The sequence below is a fragment of the Alternaria alternata genome, assembly GCF_001642055.1.
Source record: "Alternaria alternata strain SRC1lrK2f unplaced genomic scaffold CC77scaffold_13, whole genome shotgun sequence".
Lineage (NCBI taxonomy): Eukaryota > Fungi > Ascomycota > Dothideomycetes > Pleosporales > Pleosporaceae > Alternaria > Alternaria alternata.
The window spans coordinates 544,886-568,035 of NW_017306202.1; the positions used below are offsets into that span (position 1 = coordinate 544,886).

The 23,150-nt window shown below is 51.4% G+C and overlaps 10 protein-coding genes across 10 annotated transcripts; 6 read left to right on the forward strand and 4 right to left on the reverse strand.

Annotated features, from left to right (window-relative positions):
- Positions 1–51: 51 nt before the first annotated feature.
- On the forward strand, positions 52–1,121 carry CC77DRAFT_1021501 (Sm-like ribonucleo protein). Its single transcript, XM_018525281.1, has 3 exons — positions 52–181; positions 236–427; positions 476–1,121. Exons 1-3 carry the CDS (start codon positions 179–181, stop codon positions 665–667), a joined length of 387 nt encoding a protein of 128 aa, XP_018384793.1. The 5' UTR covers positions 52–178; the 3' UTR covers positions 668–1,121.
- Positions 1,122–1,207: 86 nt separating this feature from the next.
- Positions 1,208–2,526, forward strand: CC77DRAFT_162771 (NAD(P)-binding protein). Its single transcript, XM_018530360.1, has 3 exons — positions 1,208–1,477; positions 1,527–1,952; positions 2,007–2,526. The coding sequence occupies exons 1-3, from the start codon at positions 1,411–1,413 to the stop codon at positions 2,426–2,428; spliced, it is 915 nt and encodes a 304-aa protein (XP_018384794.1). The 5' UTR covers positions 1,208–1,410; the 3' UTR covers positions 2,429–2,526.
- A 1,591-nt stretch (positions 2,527–4,117) lies between these two features.
- CC77DRAFT_937971 (MFS transporter) lies at positions 4,118–5,756 on the forward strand (the record flags this gene model as incomplete). Its single annotated transcript, XM_018534582.1, has 3 exons — positions 4,118–4,233; positions 4,282–5,432; positions 5,488–5,756. 3 exons carry the CDS (start codon positions 4,118–4,120, stop codon positions 5,754–5,756), a joined length of 1,536 nt encoding a protein of 511 aa, XP_018384795.1.
- Positions 5,757–6,137: 381 nt separating this feature from the next.
- Positions 6,138–7,331, forward strand: CC77DRAFT_938183 (NAD(P)-binding protein; the record flags this gene model as incomplete). Its single annotated transcript, XM_018534593.1, has 3 exons — positions 6,138–6,242; positions 6,299–6,985; positions 7,041–7,331. The coding sequence occupies 3 exons, from the start codon at positions 6,138–6,140 to the stop codon at positions 7,329–7,331; spliced, it is 1,083 nt and encodes a 360-aa protein (XP_018384796.1).
- Positions 7,332–8,004: 673 nt separating this feature from the next.
- Positions 8,005–8,673, forward strand: CC77DRAFT_1009865 (hypothetical protein; the record flags this gene model as incomplete). Its single annotated transcript, XM_018523615.1, has 3 exons — positions 8,005–8,124; positions 8,234–8,498; positions 8,549–8,673. The coding sequence occupies 3 exons, from the start codon at positions 8,005–8,007 to the stop codon at positions 8,671–8,673; spliced, it is 510 nt and encodes a 169-aa protein (XP_018384797.1).
- Positions 8,674–9,889: 1,216 nt separating this feature from the next.
- On the forward strand, positions 9,890–10,472 carry CC77DRAFT_937893 (hypothetical protein; the record flags this gene model as incomplete). The annotated part of the gene is made up of 2 exons (XM_018534577.1): positions 9,890–10,122; positions 10,181–10,472. 2 exons carry the CDS (start codon positions 9,890–9,892, stop codon positions 10,470–10,472), a joined length of 525 nt encoding a protein of 174 aa, XP_018384798.1.
- Positions 10,473–10,854: 382 nt separating this feature from the next.
- On the reverse strand, positions 10,855–13,230 carry CC77DRAFT_938382 (hypothetical protein; the record flags this gene model as incomplete). Its single annotated transcript, XM_018534607.1, has 4 exons — positions 10,855–11,193; positions 11,246–12,924; positions 12,974–13,095; positions 13,166–13,230. The coding sequence occupies 4 exons, from the start codon at positions 13,228–13,230 to the stop codon at positions 10,855–10,857; spliced, it is 2,205 nt and encodes a 734-aa protein (XP_018384799.1).
- Positions 13,231–13,857: 627 nt separating this feature from the next.
- Positions 13,858–16,731, reverse strand: CC77DRAFT_1062529 (P-loop containing nucleoside triphosphate hydrolase protein; the record flags this gene model as incomplete). The annotated part of the gene is made up of 6 exons (XM_018528528.1): positions 13,858–13,875; positions 13,929–15,704; positions 15,754–16,409; positions 16,474–16,531; positions 16,613–16,628; positions 16,724–16,731. The coding sequence occupies 6 exons, from the start codon at positions 16,729–16,731 to the stop codon at positions 13,858–13,860; spliced, it is 2,532 nt and encodes an 843-aa protein (XP_018384800.1).
- A 2,301-nt stretch (positions 16,732–19,032) lies between these two features.
- On the reverse strand, positions 19,033–20,314 carry CC77DRAFT_938043 (cyclin-like protein; the record flags this gene model as incomplete). Its single annotated transcript, XM_018534587.1, has 2 exons — positions 19,033–19,842; positions 19,901–20,314. The coding sequence occupies 2 exons, from the start codon at positions 20,312–20,314 to the stop codon at positions 19,033–19,035; spliced, it is 1,224 nt and encodes a 407-aa protein (XP_018384801.1).
- Positions 20,315–20,741: 427 nt separating this feature from the next.
- On the reverse strand, positions 20,742–22,925 carry CC77DRAFT_991604 (cytochrome P450 61). Its single transcript, XM_018536358.1, has 4 exons — positions 22,559–22,925; positions 22,356–22,506; positions 21,052–22,303; positions 20,742–20,999 (listed from the first exon to the last, which is right to left on the reverse strand). The coding sequence occupies exons 1-4, from the start codon at positions 22,719–22,721 to the stop codon at positions 20,958–20,960; spliced, it is 1,608 nt and encodes a 535-aa protein (XP_018384802.1). The 5' UTR covers positions 22,722–22,925; the 3' UTR covers positions 20,742–20,957.
- Between the last annotated feature and the right edge of the window lie 225 nt (positions 22,926–23,150).

A 23,150-nucleotide genomic window follows, 5' to 3' on the forward strand; every position in this document is an offset into this window, starting at 1 on the left:
AAGCTTTCGCGGCCTGCGATGCAACGAGGGAGATCATGTTCACTAAGCCAACTACGTATTCCGCCCTTGTTCCCACTCACTACTAGGAATATCTTCAGCAGCGTCGCGACATCTCCCTTGCGCCAGACTACTTGGGTTACGTGCCGGGCACAATCGCGAAAACTCATAGCGCGACAATATGGTACGTCACCCAGCTCACCAACAACTGCCACTTCTTAGTTGACTCCCGACTTAGCTTCCATTGGGCCTTTTGACGGCCGCGACGGGCCATCCTATGCTGGTGGAGCTGAAGAGCGGCGAAACTCTGAACGGGCTGCTTGTCAACTGCGACACATGGATGAACCTGACGTTAAAAGAGGTCGTGCAGACGAGTGCCGACGGCGACAAGTTCATGAGGTTACCAGAGATCTATGTTCGCGGTAGCACAGTCAGTTTCCAATCTCCTTCTCTGGTATGCTTTGCTGACGGTTTCCAGATAAAGTACCTCCGAGTGCCGGACGAGATCGTCGACGTCGTAAAGGAACAGCAAACCAAGGACCAAGCGAATCGCGGCGGCCGAGGAGGTGGCATGCATGGACGTGGAGACCACCGAGGCGACCGTGGTGGGGGCAGAGGCATGAGGGGCCGAGGACGCGGTCGCGGAAGAGGAGGAGGCGGAGGTGCTTGAAGCTGGACTTATACCCCACTGCAGCGGCAGCCTGCGCACGCGATACTTGTACAGATAGCGACGGGTTGATTTTCGACCGTCGACTACGGAGCAAGAATACAGAGGAGCGAAAGGGCACCACTATGGACCGTCGAGTTGAGCAGACTGCTTTTGATGCTGCATTGGAACAGAACCTGTCCCGACTGTCAACTCCAGCGAGAGCAGCATCGTCTTCCTTGTCAAGCCGTACGTCCTTACTAAGTACTCGTTGCTCCTCTGCTAGGTAAGCATAGCAGAGAGTCCGCTATCCTGGACACAACCTGAAGCTAGCAACCTGACACGAATAGGCGTAAGCATATTAGCCAATAGGAAACCCTACAAAACGCCAGGTACATAGTCTTTGGTTCTATCTCTATGCATCTTGGCCGCAGTGATACAGTTACCCGAACAATATGGTGGTCCGGCGGAGTCGTACGTTAATGCGGGGCACTCCTTACGTCCCGAGCTTGTGGTACGGCGTAGTTGTCTGCTCAGGCGACTCTCCATCTGCGCTATGCTATAAGACTTGCGCCGCAGCCGATTTACGCTCAACGTTTCAAGGTTCATCAAATTGCTTTTGCTTCTTTTCTGGCAGTCTAATCCAGCCTCTACAAGACACTGCTTGCTTGTCTACATCCAATACCTCTACCTGTTTCGGGTCCAGGCATCACTCTTGCAAGTGTACTAACAATCATTTTTTCAAATCCACTACCTGAGTCACCACAATGACGAGCTTTACCATCTCAGACAGCCAACTTGATGAGTTGAAAGGTCAAGTGGCTGTGATTACAGGTAGAACACCATGTTCAGACGTTCCTTACAGCCTACTGATGTACAACAGGGGCATCTTCGGGAATTGGGCTTGCAACACTTCGAAGGATTATCAAGCACGGAGGCAAAGTTTTTGCATGCGACGTCAATCCGCTACCTGAGCCCGAGGCATCATCCGTCCCTTTCTTGAAGGCTGATGTCTCGTCTTGGAAAGAGCAACTCGATGTTTTCAGAGCGACAGAAAAGGAATACGGGAAGATTGACCAAGTTTTTGCAAATGCAGGAATTGGAAAGTCAACGACCTTGCTGGACGATAGCGTCGACGAAAACGGCGACCTGCTTGCACCGATGCTAGACACAATCAACATCAACTTGATCGGCGTGATATACACAGTGAAGTTAGCCATACATTACATTCAGAAGAACCCGAATGGTGGAAGTATCGTCATAACAGCTTCAGGATCAAGCTTCCAACGATTCCCGGTTGAGGATTATAGTACGTCTTACCAAGTAACATCAAGTCTAGGGACTAACACACATTAAGCCTCAGCCAAGCACGCTGTTCTCGGGCTTGTACGTGCTCTGCAACCCCAACTCCACCCCAAACTCCCGATTCGTATCAACGCCATCGCCCCGTCTTGGACCGACACAGCTATTGTGCCTCGCACTATTGTTGCTGCTCTAGGCGAATCCATTGTGCAGTCGGCAGATGTTGTCGCTCGTTCTGTAGCGCTGTTGATGGCTGATAAGAGGCGTCACGGACAGCTGGTATACAGCGCAGCAGGCAAATTCCTGGAAATGGAAAATGGGACGGCGGGGTTCCATGCTCTTACGCAGCAGATGTTGGAGTTCGAAGAGGATGAAATGGAGAAGTTGTTGGCTGCTGAAAGGAGAGTAGAAAATGTCATCGACAATATGTCAGAGAAGGAGAGACAGCATCATACGAACAGAGCTCCAGTGACTATGGAGTAGAAGGGTTACGATGATATCTTCGGAATGATAGCTATCTATGTGTGAATTCTTAAAAAAAGAAAAATACTCATCTTCCTACTTACCGTGTCATCACATGCGCGTGGGCTGATACCTACTCCATCATCCTCACAATGAACTTGACTCAAGATCCAAACAAACTATCGCGACGATCCGGTCTGCTATGCGTCCATTCCATGCAGAGAGCCACTTTGTTAGCATGCTGGGAAGCTTTCGAGTGTGTGTGTTTGTAGGCTGATGAGTTACGGCATCTACGTTACTATCACTTCGAAGAACAAGGACAACATCAGCAGAGCGCAACGTTGTAGCGCACCACAGGGGCCTCAAGCATGGAATGTTACATCCCGCTTCATTCTCACTGCGTAAGAATGGCAAGATGTACACTTGGCTCCCTTTAACATAGACGGTGAGATGAGCTGACACTCAAGAATAGACCAGGGACTGATGGAAAAGGAATAGGCTTGCTTGTCCAGAGCGCTTGGGATCTCCAGTTCATCATCTGTTTCCTATACCAGCTCTTGACGACATGTCAAGCTTTCGTGAGGTATCCCTGCATCGTTGGAAGGCGAGACATGCTTTGCCTTGGGTTAACAGAGTATGACATTTTGATATGAGGGGCACCGCTATCTGAAACAAATATTGTAGAAACATCTGACTTGGTGTGGCTGGGTAGCGTTATCGTACCTACCTTCGATGCGCTGGCAGCGGCGCCAACTTTGATGCCGAAGCGTATTGACTGTAGAAGCACAGGATCTATAGCACACGGTATCTAATTCGGAGTCGCCGGTTGATTATTGAACGTCAGTTTCAAAAGTGTAACAGACACTTACATCCAAGTTCGAACTAGAATCTAGATATTGTGGCACCTTTTCTGTGTCGTTCTACTACATCAGAAGATGGCTACCTCGTCGTGTTAAGGCTCTGCCAGTCTTTGTAGACAACAACGTAGAATGAAGCTTTTCTTCGTCCTCTACAAATAAATATCATCGATTCTTATCATTAACGTGACTAGGGCCGAATACACTAACTCAACGGATGAAAGCTTTTCCACAAGCACTCCAAAATTTAGCGAAGACCATGTTCTTCGCTGGACCGCTTAACTTACATATGCGCAAACAAGATACACCCCTTGTCTCCGCATGGATATTGAACAAGCCATAGACTATCAGCCTATCAACAACTTGACATGTCGTAGTTTCCGATCCCTCCGAATACCAAGCGTCGTGGCGTCGCGGGGTAGGATAAAGTCTTCGCCTGGTGATGCAGCTGGACTCAGCTCTGTACCAAATCTTCAGCTAAACACGACCAGATACCGAACCTGACAACCGACGGCATGTGGAGTAATCGCTACGGCTGTTCGCCTCCAGATAGATGCGGTCGCCGATCATCGTGGAGTCCGGGGTAGGTCCGCCTCCACGCCGAGTGGAGATTTATGTGACCGTGCATCTGGCGCGTCTCCGTTTTGGGTGCTAGTTACGACAGCCATCACACTTGGCGCACACGCGCTCCATCAAAGTACGCGCTGACAAGGACACTGGCCGGGCCCAGGTGCGGTCCGGTGTGAAGGGGAATCCACCGAAGAGTGTGGAGTATAAAGCCAAGGTGCGGCGTTACGACTTGCCATTGTTGCGAAGGTTGTCTTTCTTTTTTTGATCCCATTATCACTCCGCCATGGCTCAAGCGCAGACGGATTATTCCGCCGAAAAGTACACGCCCAGCCATCATGAAGATCTCAAGAATGAGGACGCGCACCAGATTGCAGGACACGGTCATGCTGCCACAGACATGTGATTTCGCCCTCACCTTTACGCGTCTCTCATCTAACAATTGCACAGCTACGGACATGCCCTGATGGAGTTCGATAAGAAGGCTGAGTCGCGTCTCAGGCTGAAGATTGATCTGTACATCATTCCGACCGTGGCCCTCCTCTACCTATTTTGTTTCATCGATCGTGCCAACATCGGAAACGCTCGCCTAGCTGGTCTCGAAAAGGATCTCGGACTCACTGGCTATGATTACAACACCGTCCTCTCTATCTTTTACATCAGCTACATTATTTTCGAGATTCCTTCCAACATCTGCTGTAAATGGATAGGTCCTGGATGGTTCATTCCCATCATCTCACTATGCTTCGGCATTGCATCGATTGGCACGGCTTTTGTCCATGATATCAGTGCGATTTGTGGAGTTCGCTTCCTTCTGGGTATCTTCGAAGCTGGTATGCTACCAGGTATCGCATACTATATGTCCCGTTGGTACAGGCGCTCTGAGCTTGCTTTCAGACTGTCGCTATACATCGTCATGGCTCCTCTAGCAGGTGCTTTTGGAGGATTATTGGCATCAGCGATTCTCACACTCGACTCCTTCGGCTCCCTTACACGCTGGAGGATGATTTTCGCGATTGAGGGCATAGTCACCTGCTGTCTGGCACTTATCTCTTTCGTAACGCTGACGGATCGCCCGGAGACTGCGCGCTGGCTGACTCAAGCGGAAAAAGATCTGGCCATTGCTCGTGTCAAGTCTGAGCGTGTTGGCCAGAACGAGGTGCTGGACAAACTAGATACGAAGAAGACGCTTCGTGGTATCTTCAACCCTGTAGTACTGACGACCTCTTTCATTTTCCTGCTCGACAATATCACGGTGCAGGGTCTTGCTTTCTTCGCGCCTACCATCGTCAGGACGATATACCCTCGAGATTCAGTTGTCTCGCAGCAGCTCCACACCGTTCCACCATATGTCGTAGGTGCCTTCTTCACGGTCCTCCTACCCTTCCTCAGTTGGAGATACGACAGGCGCACGATCTTCTTCATTCTAGGAGCTCCACTCATGATGATCGGATACATCATGTTCTTGGCCAGCACCGAAGCAATGGTTCGATACGGAGCTACCTTCTTAATTGCGTCTGGAGCATTCTCGTTTGGTGCTCTCTGTAACGCGCAAGGCTCGGCTAACGTTGTATCTGATACCGCGCGAGCATCCGCTATCGGTAAGTACTTCAACTCGCGAATTACAAGCAGTATGAATTCTGACTTTAAAATCAGGTACCGTTGTCATGTTTGGCAACATAGGCGGTTTGATTTCGACCTGGAGCTTCTTACCCACAGATGCTCCCAACTACCCTATCGGTAATGGGCTTAATCTGGCGACCAGCAGTACGATTTTGATATCGAGCACTCTCCTCTTGCTCTGGATGAACAGAAGCAACAAGCAGCGCGAAAGCATTGATGTTGATCAGGAATTGGCTGGCAAATCAGAGGGAGAAATTGAGGATCTCGATTGGAGACATCCCTCATTCAGGTGGCGGCCGTGAGCGAAGACGTGCAGCCCGAGTAATGGTCAACATATGGTACTGCGACTTTCTACCAAGTATGCACGAAATGTCGATAATGGAATGTGATGTAGCTCGAATGAGTGCCCAAAAAAACAATGTATGATATGTGAAGACCGAGTTATGTCCGTCCTGCGCGTTCCCCGCATCGATCGATAAGCATGTCCACAGCTCCGAACGCGACCTCGGTCCAGACGGTCTTTCGTCATGCAACCGAGCACGACAATCATGAATAGCCATTCGAGCGATCTCTCCTCCCATAAAGGTTGCATATATCTAACCGGGAATCCACCTTAGCCTGCTCGCGCTGTCATAATACCTCACGCGTGTTACTTTAACTAGATTCGATTTAGCTCTGCAGCCATGCCTTCAGCCATTGTGATCAGACAGGTCGAAGGCAAGCCAGGACAAGTCTATTACCCTCTCGAGAAGATAACTGTTCCCGAGCCAAAGCCAAAAGACAACGATGTAGGTGGACTTGAGACATGCCGTCCGTTGTGCGCAAGCTAACGATCATCACCCAGGCCGTCATAACCATCACAGGCGCCGCGTTGAACCATCGCGACCTATTCATCCGCCAGCACCTCTACCCCGGCACAACCTTCGGCGTCCCCCTTCTCGCAGACGGTGTCGGCATCGTTAGCTCGACCGGCACGTCATCCTCCGCGAAATCATGGCTGAACAAGCGCGTGCTCCTGAACCCCGGCACAGGCTGGAAGGACAGCCTCGAGGGCCCAGAACATCCAAAGGGATATGCGATAATGGGTGGCACCAAGAGCAACCCTGCAGGTACATTACAAGACGTGTGTGTGCTAGACGCAGGCGAACTAGAAGAGTGTCCCGAGCACCTCAGTGACGAGGAGGCCGCAGCGCTTCCTCTGACTGGTCTCACAGCCTGGCGCGCATTCTGGGTCAAGAGCGGAAATGCAGTTGCAGGGCGAAATATCCTGGTTACAGGCATTGGAGGCGGTGTCGCGCTCATGGTTCTGCTATTCGCCGTGGCACAGGGCTGCAACGTGTACGTGACCAGCGGAAACCAGGAGAAGATTGACAAGGCGGTCAAGCTGGGTGCCAAGGGTGGTGTAATCTACAAGGAGAAGGACTGGGACAAGAAACTGCAGGCTATGCTGCCCAAGGACCGACAATATCTCGATGCCATTGTCGATGGCGCGGGAGGCGACGTGGTCAAAGTGGGTAGTAAAATACTCAAGGTTCGTTCTCTTCCCCGCCCGCCTTTTCTCAGGCTATCATCTAACATTGCAACAGGTTGGCGGCATCATCTCTATTTACGGCATGACCGTCTCCCCCAAGATGGATTTCCTCATGTCCGCTGTGTTGCGCAACATCGAAGTCCGTGGCTCTACCATGGGCTCACGGAAAGAATTCGCCGATATGGTACAGTTCGTGAAGGAGAAGAAGATGAGGCCTGTTGTCAGCCGAAGTGTGCAGGGTCTGGATATTGACAAGATTGAGACGCTGTTTGATGATATGAAGAGCGCTAGTCAATTTGGCAAGTTGGTAGTTGTCCTGGGGCAGGGAAAGCAGAGCAAGCTATGATGAGCAAGATTATGGATCTTAGAGCATATAAAGCAGTTACGATGATCTTGTTGGTATGATGATCCGACTGCTACGCCGCTTGGCACCATGTGTAACAACATCGTTGTTTCAATCAGGCGGTCGAGTCCGCTCCACTCTAGAACGCCCTACTAATTCAATACTGCGACGCTTCTCTTTCTATCATTCGAAGCATAGAAACCAACATGAATTAATCCTTACATCAGACTAGAAGCATACAAGCCAGACGTTTCGAAACTCACATCGACCATCCGTGTTGATTCGTCCGAGGTTGTTTCGACTAAAGTACTACTAATCAAGACACAGCAAGTTGCAGCTATTGCTGCGGGCCTTCTACCTAGCAGAGGATGTCATAGTACTGATGTCCGCCGATGGGGTTCTGATAGAGGGTTTAGAGTGTCACGGAAATCGGGCTGCTCCTAGTGCGTGATAGTTGGCGGAGTCCGCGGAGTGAAAAAGAGGAGGGTCGGAGATGCTCTCACTCCGGAAACATCAACACGTAAATCCACCCGATTAAACATGAGTTTGACCACGCTGAATCGGCTTAAATATCATTGCAAATGTTTGTGTTTCCGTTCTATCATATCATCATCTTCTTATTTTCTTTCTGCATAACGCGAATTATTCCGGCAAAGCGACAAGGAAAACCACAATCATGTCCGCCTACGATAAGAAACAGCCCAACATCTCGAACAACAGTCTAAAACAAGATGGTTATTCTAGAGATGGTGAAGCAACGGCTACTTGTTATTGCGGAGCTGTACAATTAGCCTTCGTAAGTCAACATTTCGAGCTCCATTACAACAAAACAGAGGAAACCACGAGCCTACATATTCCTCCCGGTAATTGGTTTTTACCACTCGGACAACTAACAGATGCTCCAGCCAACCACTGCTCCAGGTCTTACAGATGTCTTCGTCTGCCATTGCACTGACTGCCGAAAGATCACAGCTTCAGCGTTTACATCCGCATTCATTGTGGCATCTTCCGCTGTCAAGTACATCCGCGGAGAGGAGAATCTTAAGAAGTTCTCGCAGTCCCAGACTATCAGCTCTGGGCAAGCCATGACGAACTGCTTTTGCGATACATGTGGGTCCCTCATGTATAGGCTCAGTGAATCACATCCAGATATCAGTCTATTGAGATTGGGTAAGTCTTATCATCGTGTGAGTTGAACAGGCGCAGGCTGACTCTGACAGGTACGGTGGACGATCTGAGTCTGATGGAGGGAGTACTGAAACCCAGGCGGGAGGTGTTTGTTAAGGATAGGGTGAATTGGTTCCATGGAGTCGAAGGAGCGAGGCAGAGCGAGATCATGGAGTGAGTATTGGAAGTAAGAAAAGAGCACAAGAGGACACGTGCACCGGCTCGTTCAGGCACTCAGAAGGCTCATCGAAATCGAGGTTTCGCATGTGAAGATCATCGGATTCTTATGGGGATTCCGATGTCGTCTAACGAAATAAGGGTGCACACCAGAATTACCCTGATGCAGTATCGAGTAGCGCCTTGATACTCAACATTCACGAAACGTGGCCAACGCTCATAGCTGATACTGCTTACCAAATCCCCGAAATCCCCATAATCCGTAGCATGCATCCCTGCATGACGCCAGGAACGAACAAAAGCCGCTAACCCCGCCGATCAACAGGACAAAGCGTGAAGTCGTCCCAACGAACGCACGCGGCGCGCGCCATAATTGTTTTTCCTGGCTGAGAGACCAAAACAAGTCCCATCAACGGATCCCTTTTCATCATCGTACAGAACCAGGGGTTCTCGGTCACTAACATGTGGATTTGCAGTGTGTAATGATGCGGAGTCGGATTTACCGCCGTTTGTTGTAATAACATCGATGACGAAATGACATGTACCTAGCTGACAGAGCAACACAACAACAACAACAACCAGTCAGCTAGCAAGCTGAACGTGGGAGAGACGACCTGCGTATCTGACCGACCAACAAGAACAGCAACCGCGAATTTGTAATCCTCACCTTACAAATCTTTGTGCAACAGAACTCGAGAGACGGCGGGAAGGGGCGGTTATAAGGAGATAAGGGGAGGTCAGCAATCATGAAGTTCATCAAGCAGATAGCCCAGCGCTTGAATCCCGATTTACATATTCCTGGGACCGACAGCCCACCTCCGTCGCCATCACCGATACGAAAAGCGAAGAGTTCATCGACACTTCTGGTGACAGAGCAACGGAAGGAACTTTCCACGCCGCCTTCCAACTCATCTCTAAGGAAGAAAGCAAGTTCCATGTTCCTGGCCCGAGGAAGTAACATACAAGATTTTGCTACTTGGGGCGATTCACCAACAACATCAGTTGCGACTACCTCGGCAACGACAACGCCCCCTCTACTAACACACGCGCGACACTCCTCTGGTCCGGCACTAAGTTTATCAGCGACATCATACTACACACAAGCTTGTTCCACGCAGCCATCTACACGAACTTCAACAATCACTGGGACGTATGAACCTAGAGGTTCTTCACCAACATTACCAGCCATAGCAACAACACTACCTATAGCAATAGCCATGTCTTCTGTCCGCTCTTCCGATAAATCAGTGCCTTACTTCCCTCTCGCAGGCCAAGCAAAGGATGGGTACTCCAACGCTGAGGAAGCAACAGCGACATGTTATTGCGGCACTGTCCAACTCGCTTTCCCAGTCGAAGGACCCGGCTTGGTATCGACGTTTGTGTGTAATTGCACCGACTGTCGAAAGATTACCGCGAGTATGTTTGCTTCTAACTTTACTGTCAAGGATAGGTAAGTCCTTCCCCAGGCCGAATCGTGGAAAAATAACAGCCCAGCTGACGTACCACAGTCATCTTCGTCACCTCCGCGGCCAGGAGAACCTCTCCGTTTACAGTCAAGTTGCAACGATAGCTTCAGGCCACTCAATGGCGAATCACTTTTGCAAAACCTGCGGTACGCTCATGTACCGAGTCGGCGGCGGCTTTCCAGGCTGTTCCATCTTGCGCTTGGGTACGGTGGATGATTTCAATCTAGTAGAGACCAAGTTGAAACCACAGAGTGAGCTGTTCATCAAGGATCGTGTGGGTTGGTTCAGTGGCGTGCAGGGGGATGAAGTAAAGAGGTTGCAGGCTATGTCGTGAGTACACGCTTGAAAGAAGTGGCACGTGGCATGAGGGACCGAGGAGGGTGAAAGGCGTAATGGAGGGGAGGGACGGAGTTGGTAATAGTGTAATATCAGCATTGAGGTGGGAAGCAAAAGTATGGACGTCGTCAAAGTGGTGCAAGACCATGGAAATAATGCATTATATGGATATATCAGTGTATCAATAAATTGCACAAATGCGAAAAGCCTTTCCCGAAATTGTTAAGAACTTTCGAAAGTTGCCTAGCAACGGTCGCTCCAGGGCACCTCGCAATTTGTCCACGAAAACTCGTAACATCACAAAAATGCATAGTGATAACAATGAAGAAGAAAGACGTTACAAAGGCGTTTTGGAGCATGGCACCTACCTAGGGTATCACTCACAGCCACTCATCCACATCATCCGCAACATCCATGTCCGCGTCCACTCCACCCATCTGATGACCTTCATCTTCCTCAACCTTGATTTCTTGCTCTCCGATGGTAGCGGAAGAGTCATCATCATCGTCGTAATTCGCTGCAGAAGCGTCAGTTGTAGTCGTGACAGACTTGAGACCACCAAATGCGTCGTTAGGAACCCATGCCAGCTCAAGTTTACCAACGTCAGGAATACTGAGGGACTGATCCAGAAAATCCTCAGCCTGATATCGTTCTTTGAAGGTTAGGATGAGGGCATCGGTTTGCTCGGGGTGACGTTCGATGCTACAATCAGGGATGTTCTAGAGATATCATTAGCAAACGAAGACGTATACACGAACAATCTCTACTTACAAGAAGATGCTGTCTCAAAGATTCATCCCTCGGTGAATCAGGCTTGATACCCGTGACAGCTAGGCGCCTAGGCCTATTATCCAATTTCTTGTTCGCAGCGCGACCAGCGAAACCACCTGCACGACCACGATACGCGCCCCGATAAGGTGCATAGCCTCTGGCCCGAGGTGGGAAGTATCCACGACCTCGATAAGTTCCACGGAAAGCACCATGGCTGCGATCACTGGGCGAGGGCTCATCGGGACCATGCTGATCGAACAGTTCTGCAGCCTCTGCTTGAAGCGTTGCAAGGGTCTGTGAGAACTCGTCCGATGGGTCACCTGATAGTTCTGCAAGTTGGCGCTTAATCTCTGCTATCTCTCTGTTCTTCTCCTCCAGCTGTCTCTCAATCTCTGCGGCTCTCGCATCTGCTTCCTGGGCCTTACGACGGCGCTCTTCGAATGCCTTCTGCGCTTCAGCTTGTCTTATCGCAATAGCCTCCAAGTCAAGTCTTTCTTCTTCTTTGTGTTTCAGGTCCTCCATGTCAATATCTTCATTGTTTTCAAGAGACAGTTTTTCCCCTGTGTCCGGGCCATACCAGTAAACCTTGACGAATCGGTTCTCGAACATGGCCTTGGGGCTATGGTAGGCTTGATTAGCAGCCTGGCGGTTGGCGAATTTAATGACTGCCAACCGCCTCTTAGGATGCAACTCGATATTAGCAATCTCACCAAACTCTGAAAAGTAGGTCCGTATACTGTCATCGTTGAAGTATTCTTGTGGAATCTGTTCGACGACAAGCGTGGTGTTTGATCGATCATGGGAATAGCCTGGCAAGGAGAACGATGAGCGCGGTCTGCGATTCTTGGTCGAACGACGCTGGCTACTAGGAACTGCTTGTTTACTAAACAACCCTTGCGGCTGGACAGCAAGGAATGACTGCTCTGGATCATACTCGGGAATCTCGTCAGGCGAAACAGTCACTGCGGCGTCGCTATGCTCGTGTGGACAAAGGCTGCCCAGCGCGCAGAAGCCCCTTTCGAAGTAATCAGCACACTTTGTCTTTGGCCGTACTTGGTTCGAGCCACCATCTTGCCTGTTGGGCAAAGGGAGCTGAGGCATGCCTGGCAGGTTCGCGCCAAAAGCTGCTGCCATGGCAAAGAAAGCCATGGGGTCTGAGGGATCGAAAGGCAAAGGTCCTGGGGGTGGGGGTGGGAGGTTGGTAAAGTTCGGCATACCACCGTAGCCACCGAAGGCGTTCTGTGACCGCACTTCTCCATTTCCAGCACTTCTCCCGCCTCTGCGAGCGGTCTGCTTCGAAGGTCTATTATTCGCACCACCGCTGCGGTTGTAGTGTGGATCTTGGCCTTCTCGCGACTGGCTATCACCTCTTTCCAACACTTTGCGCTTCCTTGACTGATTAGAGCCATCATGATGTGTGCCTTGCGTGGTCGGTCGGTCGGGTACGTGGCGAGGTGCCTTTAGATTTCTGGTCGCGGCAGGACCTCTAGGAGCTCCAGATGACACATTCGACGGATGTGGTTCATATTCGAAGTTCGTACTGCCAACAATAGACTGTATTGGCTCTGACTGTAAGGCTTGGGACGAGAGGTATGGCTGCGCGTCGTTCGCTTTCGGTTTTGGGAGGTAGCTCTTGGCTTTGAGTCCTGCAATGATATCTTTTGCGAAAGGTTCGGTGCCTTTCACTTGTCAGCTATGAGGCATGCCATGGCTTTCTCATGCGCTTACTTTCTCTGCCTAGGAAATCCTCCAGCGACTCGACTAGAGTACGCTGAACGTTTGCATCTGTATCATCAACGGTGACGAGCGCGGCCACATAGTCGGCAAGAACCCCAGCTTCAGCATCGGAACTGCACTTCTTGTCAGTATTTTGCGACTGCGCAACGACTTCGGTGGGAGCGATGGCTGGCTCTGGCTTACATGTTTTCGAGCTTCGGTAGTAACCAGCCCTTGAACTCAGCATGGTCTTTCTCTTCGAGCAACATTATAGCTCTTGTGGTCAACTTCCGCTCTCCCCCACGTTGCGCGATCTTATCAAGGTTGCGTCGCAATCTTTCCGTACTGTGTTGTTGACGTCTTTGGTGGGACCTAGACCGAGCAGAACGTACCTCTTTCGCGTTGCTCTTAGCGCGACGACAATGTCATAGCTCTCTTACTCGTGTGCACGTGACATCAATGCCCCGCTACATTCACTGCCGAACAACCTCACCCTTGCCGTAACGTTTCACACATGTGCCACGTATAGAGAATCATACAGACTCATAGCGTGACCACCACTAACGCTCAATCAACAGCTTGTGTCCGCATGTCATCACCAGCATCATCATGACAACCGACAAAACATATTGTGCGATATAGCTTGATTTTCTCCAACTATATTACACTCGGAACAGGTAAGGAAAAGGGTCATTATCCGTATCTTTCGTGCAAAGCCCCAAAAACCTGACTAACATCAAGGGCGAAACCGCCCGGACCGACATTTACTAGTTCTGGTTGCTCCAAGGGGGACCCGTTTGCGTCATACATCGACCAGCGGCCACGAGCTTGCCCATGACTGTCGGATGACCCAGAATTGCGAGGAAAGGAAATCTAACGCTTTTGCTAGCATTCCCTTATAGCTTGTCGTAGTACTGCGAAATCTGTTAGCATCTGATGATTTGTTGTGATCTGCGGATGAACTTACGTTGGAGACGTCGGGCACCTCAGTCTTGATACCCTTGCGCTTACGCATGTCGAACACGATCTTACCAACCATGGTGGTGGCATCAAGTGGCGAGCCACCCTGAAGATGTTGCCAATGGTCGAAGACTTGTTGTGGGAAGGCCTGTCCACCAGTGGCGGCACGGAGATCGGCAGTGAAACCGAAGGACTCGTTGACGGGAAGGTAAGCCTTGACGTTGAAGAGAGGAGTACCAACACGCTGGTTCTCCTCGAAGACGTGACCTCTCCTTCGGGTAAGGACACCGTAGATACCACCCATGGCTTGCTCGGGAACCTGGATCTCGACGAGGTAGACGGGCTCGAGCAGAGTGGGCTCGGCAAGGAGGGTGGCGGCGTAGAGGACACGGCGCGCAGTGGGGATGATTTGACCACCACCACGGTGAATGGCATCAGCGTGGAGAGTGACATCCATGATGTTGAAGCGGATAGAGCGCATGGGCTCCTCAGCAATGGGACCTTCCTTGGTGGCCCACTGGAAACCAGAGACGACGGAGTCCTTGATTTCACTCAGGTACTGGACGGCCTTGGTCTGGTCAACGAGCAAGTTGGCACCGGTGGTGTCGGGACCGAAGCACCAAATCTTACGGGCATCGGTGACATCCCAGCCGTGCTCATCAGCAAGGATACGAGCACGCTGCTTGATATCGTCACGAGGAGCGATCTTGCCAGCCTCAATGGCCAGGGAGACGGCCTCGTCCAAAGGCTGAGCAGTAAGGTAGAGACGGTTGTGCTTGTTGGGCGACTTGGACAGCGCGGTGATGCTGGAAGTGGCGTTGACAGTCTCACGGTACTGGACGACGGGGTCGGAGATACGGAGAGGAACACCGGCGTGGTCCTCCTCGAGATCCTTCAAGCAAATCTCCAAGTGCAACTCACCGGCACCAGCAACAACGTGCTCACCGGATGGAGAGATGTAAGTCAAGACGCAAGGGTCGGACTTGGAGAGACGCTTAAGACCTTCAACGAGCTTGGGGAGATCCTGGGCGTTCTTGACCTCGACGGAACGCTGCACGACGGGGGAAACGGAGAACTTCATAACCTTGAGGTTGTGGGCAGTCTCGTTGGTGGTGAGGGTACCAGACTTGAGCAAGAACTGGTCAACACCGACAAGACCAAGAATGTTACCGGCAGGAACGTTGTCAATAGGCTCAACGAAACGACCCATCATGAGGATGGTACGCTGGATGGCCTTGATGAACAGGTCCTCCTTCTTTCCGGGCTGGTAGTTGGGTCCCTGAATGCGGACCTTGAGACCAGAGCGGACGGTACCGGAGAAGACACGACCGAAAGCGTAGAAACGACCCTTGTCGGAAGTGGGCACCATCTTGGAGACGTAAAGCATGAGAGGACCGTTGTGGTCACAGTCCCGGATACCGATGGCGTTAACGTCATCGTGGGGACCCTCGTAGAGAGTCTCCATACGGTACTTCTGGGCGGTGACGGGAGAAGGAAGGTGGAGAATCATCATCTCGAGGAGAGCGTCAGCGGCGGGAAGGAACTTCCTCATGACAACCTTGAGGAGCTGCTTGCCCTCGAGGTCCTTCTCATCGGAGGTGAGCTTGATCTCAAGCTTCTCGAGAAGAGTGGGGATCTCGTCGGTCTTGAAGTTCATAACAGCCTGGAAGATGCGGAAAATGGGGTCCAAGATGAACTGGTTGAAAGCACGCTCGAGGTTCTTACCCTCGTGGGTGCCGACCTTGGTCCACTTCTTGGTCTTGGGGTTGAAGTAGCTGTCACCCTACGTTCTGTTAGCAACTGCTGGAGACTGTCTCGATCGATGTGCTTACCCAGAGACGCTCCATCATCTTGTTCTTGTCGACACCGAACTTCTTAGCGTAGCGGGTGGCGAACTGACGGATGGTGAAAGCCCAGCCGTGAAGACCGGAACCGAAGGCGATGGTACCCTTCTCGGGGTAGACCTGGACGTCACCAAGAGTCTTGTCGAAGTAGGTGGCGATGACGACGTTGACGGACTCAATGACACGGGAGAAGTTCTGGTACAGATCCTCCTTGGAGAGCTGGAGCTCGAGAAGAGCACGGTCGACCTTGTTGATGATGACAACGGGCTTGATACGCTCACCAAGAGCCTGACGCAGGACAGTCTCGGTCTGGACACAGACACCCTCAATGGTGTCAACGACAACGAGCGCACCATCGGTGACACGGAGAGCAGCAGTGACCTCAGATGAGAAGTCAACGTGACCGGGCGAGTCGATCAAGTTGATCAAGAAGTCGTTCTTGGTGGTGGGGACGGGGATGTCCTTGAGGTCCTCCTCGTCCTTGAGCTGGGCGTACAGGGAGATGGCAGTCGACTTGATAGTGACACCACGCTCCTGCTCGTCAGCTCGGGTATCGGTGAAACGAGCCTCACCAGCCTTGGCGGCCGAGATAATACCGGCACGCTGGACGAGCGAGTCGGTGAGGGTGGACTTTCCGTGATCGACTGTGGTGGGGTATATTAGCCATCTTTCCTGTCAGATACTGCGGGGTCCCACGAGAGCGCTTACCGTGGGCAATAACGGACATGTTCCTAATGTTCTTAGGGTCGTCCATGAGACCACGGATCTAGCCGCGCAGTCAGTATCCATCCTTCCAATGTTCCCAGTATCGAAGTGTGATGCGGGGTGATGTGTGCGCGGAACGTACCTCCTCGACGGTGAAGCTGTCGTCATGTTAGCCATTGTTCGACCAATTTCACAGACAAGAGACGGAATGCTCGTGTCTGGAGCGAGGTGGGAAGGGTCGGCAGCGACTTACTTGACCATCTTTGCGGTGTTGTACTGCTCTTCTTTTACGAAAATTCAGTGGTGGGGAGATGTCGAATACCCCGCTTTGAGCGCGCGGATTCGGTGTATAGGTCGCGGGTTGAGCTGATGTCTCTGGCGATGCAGTCGACCAGAGTCAGACAGACGGAGATTGATATAGGCCGTAGAGGCAGGCGTGCGTCTGGTTGAGAAGAGTTCTGCGAGGGGGAGCGAAGGTTTTTAGTAGAGCTAGTGGTGGGGTCAGTCGCGCTTTCTCGCTAAAGCTCGGCCCACTGGTGGCGCGAAGTAACCTTTAATGCCCAAACTGGCTATGCTGCGGCGCCCTTTCCCTCTGCACTCCGCACAACATCCAGCTCTAATTTCTGCTGTCTTGCCAGAACCAAGGGAGATGACTCCACTGATCTGTTGTGGTACTGCCAGTTGTTTGTCTGGGGATTATAATGCAGCGGCCCAATACATGTCATTGGGCGGTGCTTGCGACAAGTGTGGATCATGATCGGGGGAAATATCGTCACTGGTAATTTCGACTGCCAAATTTGGACTTGCAGCGGAAGAATGCATGGCTGCATGTGCCTCAGTTAAGCATTTCTGGCAAGTCTACGCCTTGAAAAAGCACAAACACTCACAAGAATCATCATGCATCACTACAATGACTACCGCTACATCTTTTCTTTTCCACGAAGACGCCTGGTGACGGAATTCCTGCCGACGCCACAGTCGAATGATGACCACGCCAACCTGACTGAGCATTTTGGGAGATTTGGCGCCCTCTATGAATCATATCAACTTGACTCTTGCTTCCTGGTGAAGGCAACTGGATCAAGATCAGACGCTTTGCTAGTGAGCGCTTTGAAATCCAATCTGAAGGCGACCATTTTGCGGGCTGGTGTGATGTTGCGCTTATCCCCGGTATCCCCGCAGTCACTCCAGAACCACCTTTCATCTGCGCCTAGTATTCCAGGTCATTTTGTATTGCAGGTTTGTGATATGCATATGAGCACATGGGAGCTGGATATGAAAATATCGTATTTAAAGGCATATTCCGGATGTGATCACTATTCAGTTGACAAGAGCAAGTCACTGCGTTAACTTTGTCTATGTAATTCGTTCTAACAAGGAAAGACAGAACTGCTTCAAGACATGCCATGTCCTTCCTCAAGGAGACCGAGGAGACCGAGGAGAGCGGTCAGGCCACGAGTTCCACGCTCCAGAGCCACCACCTCTGCCTCTACCATCACGGTAGTTGTTCCACCTGCCACCCCTACCGCCTCTCGCTCTTCCCCTTCCTCTTCCTCTTCCTCTGTTGTTTCCATAGTTGTCACCAATGTTTGCCCATTGATGTCCGTCATTCGCGGACAGTGTGTTATTTGCACTGGATCTTTGTTCTTTATAGACGTCTCTTTTCGGAAGTCGTTCTTTACTTGCTTGGGGTTTTGCAAGTGAAGATAGTTCTCCTGCTGACGAGACAACTGGCATGCGATCCGGAAGGACGAAACCTGTCGTTTCCTGTAATTCTTCTCGTCTTTTGGAACTATTGCGTATGGCAGTGCTCTGTCGTGAAACATCATTCTCGCCTCGTGGTACAACAACGTGGGCTTCTTTCAGAGCAGAGGGTGTGCAATATTGATCGTCTGGGGGAAATCCAGTGTCGCCTGGTTCGTGACTACCGCAGTCGGATCCACGATGGTGATTTTTTCTACCACGGCGTATGATCCTGCCTTCGCGCCGACCACTATGTCCTCGATCGTCAAAGCCCCTGCTCCTGTCTAGAGGCGTGAATTGACCAGTATAATCGAAGTTTCGTTCGTGATCCGCTTCGCCATGAGAAGACATCGATAACCTTGGTGGCAGACGCTCTGAACTCGATTCCCGGTGTTGCGTAATTTTGCTGCGATATATGTCGCCACGTTTCTTTCGATCCTGTAGGCGAGGTCGTTTGCGTGAGTCTCTACCACGTCCTCGATCATTTGACTCCCCATCATCGAATGAGACATTGACATGGTCATCGGCCCTCCTCTGTACATTGCCTTTATCCGAGACGTTATCGAGTTTTACAGCTCTTCTGGATGTGTGAACATTGCCATCCGTTCTGGAAGCTGGCTCGCTATCTGACGCCACCTTGGAGCGCTTGCGAAATTTATCCCAGTAGTCTTCTGTGTGACCAATGCCCGCGCTGCTTTTCTCGTCGTTGGCAACGCTGATAAAATCCTATTAGTGAAATTTAGCTTCGTTCCTTTCATGCGTGATAAGACAGCGCAAAAATTGAACAGCAAAATCCAAACGCGAATTCCATATCTATACTCAACGCACTCTGCCAACTCTTGCTCTTTCTCTCTCCCTATCATCCGTCCTTGATTCACTCGATATTGGCACCTCTACTTCGTACTCTTCTTCCTCGAGCTTGTGAAACTTCTCAACCTCGGCGCGTTCATCGTGTGCACGGGCTGCGTCCAGCATGAACCTGACCGTACCATTCTGACCGCGAATTCCGATTGCAGATTTTGGCGCTTGATCTGCGGCAGGCGAATGTGCGATGGGAGTAGCTGGTGTGAATGGGCTTGTCGGGTCGATGCCGTTGCGAGGCTTGGCGCCGTTTGTGGTGCTTCCGGCATCGGCGACAGACTCCGACTTGTACCGAGAATAACGTGGTATATTCGCTGCCGAAGCCTCCTGATTGAGTCCAATGCGGATGTTGATGAAGTGCTCAAGTGTGTAAGAGGGTCCGACCGAGGTTGCGCTGCGGTGATGGGTGTACAGGTCGAGTAGATCAAGGAGGGTCTCCATAATCTCTGCTCGACTAGTAGCCCACTTGCTGTACCTTACGGGTCCCGCATCCACGAATTTCGTAGTGTCTTTTCCATGCAGCCGTGCGGCAAGCTCTAGACACGCAATAGCCAGAGTCGGTGTGGACTGCTTCAGCGGTGCAAAAGTCCTGTATGAATCGATGCTCAGGTTCCAGGTTGTTTTGGCCTCGTCTTTCGCGTCGAATCGCAGGGCCCTAGCAAGCTTGACCATGACTTTCTGGGGGTATCGATTGCGAAAGTCGAAGCCGGCGCTTTCGAGCATGAGCCGTTCAAGGCCGATGATGAGTTTGGAGTGGTTCTCGAAGCGCTATTGAGAGGTTAACCTTGATCCTGCAATGGCCATTCCTATCAAGAAAGGTGCCTACCGGATCGTCGCTACTTAGGCTCTCGCCAGGGCCAACCTTGAGGTTCCAGTGAGCGCATAAGATTTCCCTGCTCTTCTTCAAGGTGTCCTCGATTTTACACGCTGTGAAGAGTGCTGCGGCTGCCGCATCTGCCCAATTGTACTCATTGTCCGCGTGCAACAGCCTGAACTTGTGGTAGTAGATGACGGCAGTGTTAAAGGTGCGGATGGGCAGTTGGAGTGCGCGTCGCACTTGGTCTATCCAGGCGACGCCTTGCAGACGGACAGCATCCTCTTTGGCATCGCTCATGTGTATATCTGACAGACATTTCTGCATACGCGACTGCAGGATATAGGGCTTCGCAACTTCGATATACGATGGGTGTGGTCCAACACGCTCATTATCGCGCTCCAATGGAGAGGCGGCGGGCGCCATGACGTGAGCTTGGGTGCGGATGCTGCAGTGAAACTATTACTTCGTTGTGGCCGCGGGTGTGGGCGTTGGTCGAATGATGCGTGGCAGTGCGCAGTTGGAATGTATCCTCGTCCCGGTCGCAAAGTCGCTCGAGAAATCCTAGGAATTATTTGCGATCCACGACGACTGTCTAGGGCCGGACGAAGCTCGAGTTGTTGTTGGCAAGCTGGCGGTGGAAGGTTGCAGACTATCGGCATGTGGAGTAGACCAAAAGTTCCTGGTCATAGCTTTCGTCCCTGGCCGCGAGGCTGGTGAACACGCGCGGAACTTGTAAGGCACAATTTCATGACAAGACACAACAAGACTTCGTTGCTATTATACGTTCTTCGTGCAATTATCAGTGTCCTATATGAACCATTCCCTCCCAAGCCCATCCTCTCGTCCCATTATTAATTCATCCCAGCTTACACTGTACTCATGAAGCCAACGGGCCACTTCTCAAGAAGCGCCAAGGGCCGTAATCATTATAGTCTAAAGATGCAAGACCAGAGCACAAATGCAACTCTGTCTTGGACGAACCAAATTTTGAACACCGAAATCTACGGCTGCAAATGCAAGAAAAGATCGCTCAAAGTGCGCATCACGTAGAATGAAGCGTGAATTATTATGCTGTAGTTCGGTCCTTGAATGTGAGGAGGCAGTCATCCTATGGTTGGTTAGCAACAATTCCTCGTACTATGCCATGTGTCCAGACTTACCATAGGGAAAATAGTAGCGAACACCTTGATCACCTCACTTTGGTCGGTAACCTGGTGGTCCCAGTCAAGCAGCATACTAGCCTTGCCAATCATCAACATGAGGTTGGCTTGCGCGTATGTCTGACCAAGGCAGTAGTGAGGGCCTGTACCGAAAACGAGCCAGTTCTTGGTTTGTTGATCAGCGTTACCAGTGATCCATCGCTCGGGCTCGAACGAGTCAGGGTTGGGGTATGCTTCAGCATCGTGCAGCGCCATGTATGTGGTAGGAATGACCATGGAACCCTTGGGGACGGTGTATTCGGGTGTTACAGGGAAATCCTTCTTAGCAAGGTAAGGAACCATGATGACTGGAGGACGGTAGCGGAGGGTCTCCTTGACGACAGCACGGGTCCATTGCAGCTTCTCGATGGCATCAAGCGAAAGCGTCGCGTGAACGTCGCCGTTCCTGGCCTTGATATTCTCCTCACGGATTTTGTCAAGGTATTCCGGGCGGTCAGCCATGATTTGGAAGAGCCAGGTAGCGGCAGAAGAAGTAGCGTCCTGGGAAGCGAAGAGGAAGGTGAAGATGGTCATAGAGATCTCAATGTCACTGAACCAGCGGATGACGGTCGCGGGCTTCTCAGCGTCATCGACCTTCTCGCCAGCCTCAATCCTCTTACGGTACTTCTCGGATTGGATCATGTTGTCTACCCAGAAATCGAGAATGCACTCCTTCTTGCCACCGGCGGCCATACGGACCTTGCTCTTTGCGGCACACTTTGAGAACTCGTCCAGAACCATGTCGGCGCACTTCTTTCCGTACCAAGTCTTGGTGAAAGGGATAATGATGGGGAAGTTGACAAGTTCGAGTGCAGCGGTAATCAGATAGTAGTCGTCGGCGATCTTCTTGACAGCCTCATCGGAGCAGTAGTGGCCGACAAAGGTACGGCAACTCAGAGCCGTGATCATGAGGCGGAACTCTTGCATCCAGGGAATGTGCTTGCCCTTGTTCTCGACTTGTGAAAGCTCCACGAAGCGCTTGAAGTATGTGTTGTAGATCTCTTCTTGGCCTGGGAGATACTGTTCGAGCGCCTGGCGAGTAAACAAGCTGTTGAGACCCTTGCGATAGTCGACGTGGGCACGACCATCCAGGAAGACCCAGTTCTCGGGACGAAGGAGTTTGTAGGCGACATCGACAACGCAGGGCTTGACAAAGGTAGGCGAGTTGAAGATCTTACGAGCCATGTCGCGGGTCGAGGCAATGACAACGAACCTGAAGAGCGGTCAGTATGGACAATCTCAGAGCGGACGCACGAGTTACGTACTTGTGAAAGACGGATACACAGCTCAGAGGACCGGAGGACCATTTCTCGTGGTACTTCTTGAAGTCGGGGTTAACGGACTCCAAGAATGGGCCGATGAAAGGTATTTTCCATGATGGACCGACGATTGAGCCCTTGTTCCAGATGTACTTGACTGTAGCAGGGTCAGCAGGGTCCGGCGCAAACGTGATGGATGTGGTGCGTACACTGGTCGTACGCCACAGCCGTTATGATGAGCGTCAGGAGGAGCTTCCACACATTGAAACCGGTGAAGACAGAGGAAAGGAGGCCGCTGGTGTCGAATTGCTGGATGACGTGCGCAACTTTTGCATCCGCCGTGGGCGAGACGAAACTCGCGTTGACCGCCATGTTGAAGAATTAGGATCGCGCCGCGCCGTGAAATGTACAGAAGAAAGCGCGAAGATCGCGGAGGGGAAGACGTAGGGAAACCACGAAGAGTCAATCGAAGCCGTATTAAATTCCCACGCGAGAACAAGGCCCAAAGAGGGTCTCCAATTGTTTAATTGCAGGGCTTGGCGCAAGCGGTGGCCACTGCAAAAGGAGCCATGTCAATCACATCAACTTTCGGAATCTAGTGCGTTATAGGCCTGGCGTTGCACGGCGATTCGGATTTAGCGCATCCGGGCGCGCGACAACCGGTCTCGCATGGATGATGCTGTCGTATACTGGACGGCATTGTTGGTCGGCCGATACGGTCATACGAGCCATGCATGTCGACGGGAAACGTTGTCGGAAACTAAGCCTAAGTCGTGATCTGTGTTAGAAATCCATTCTATG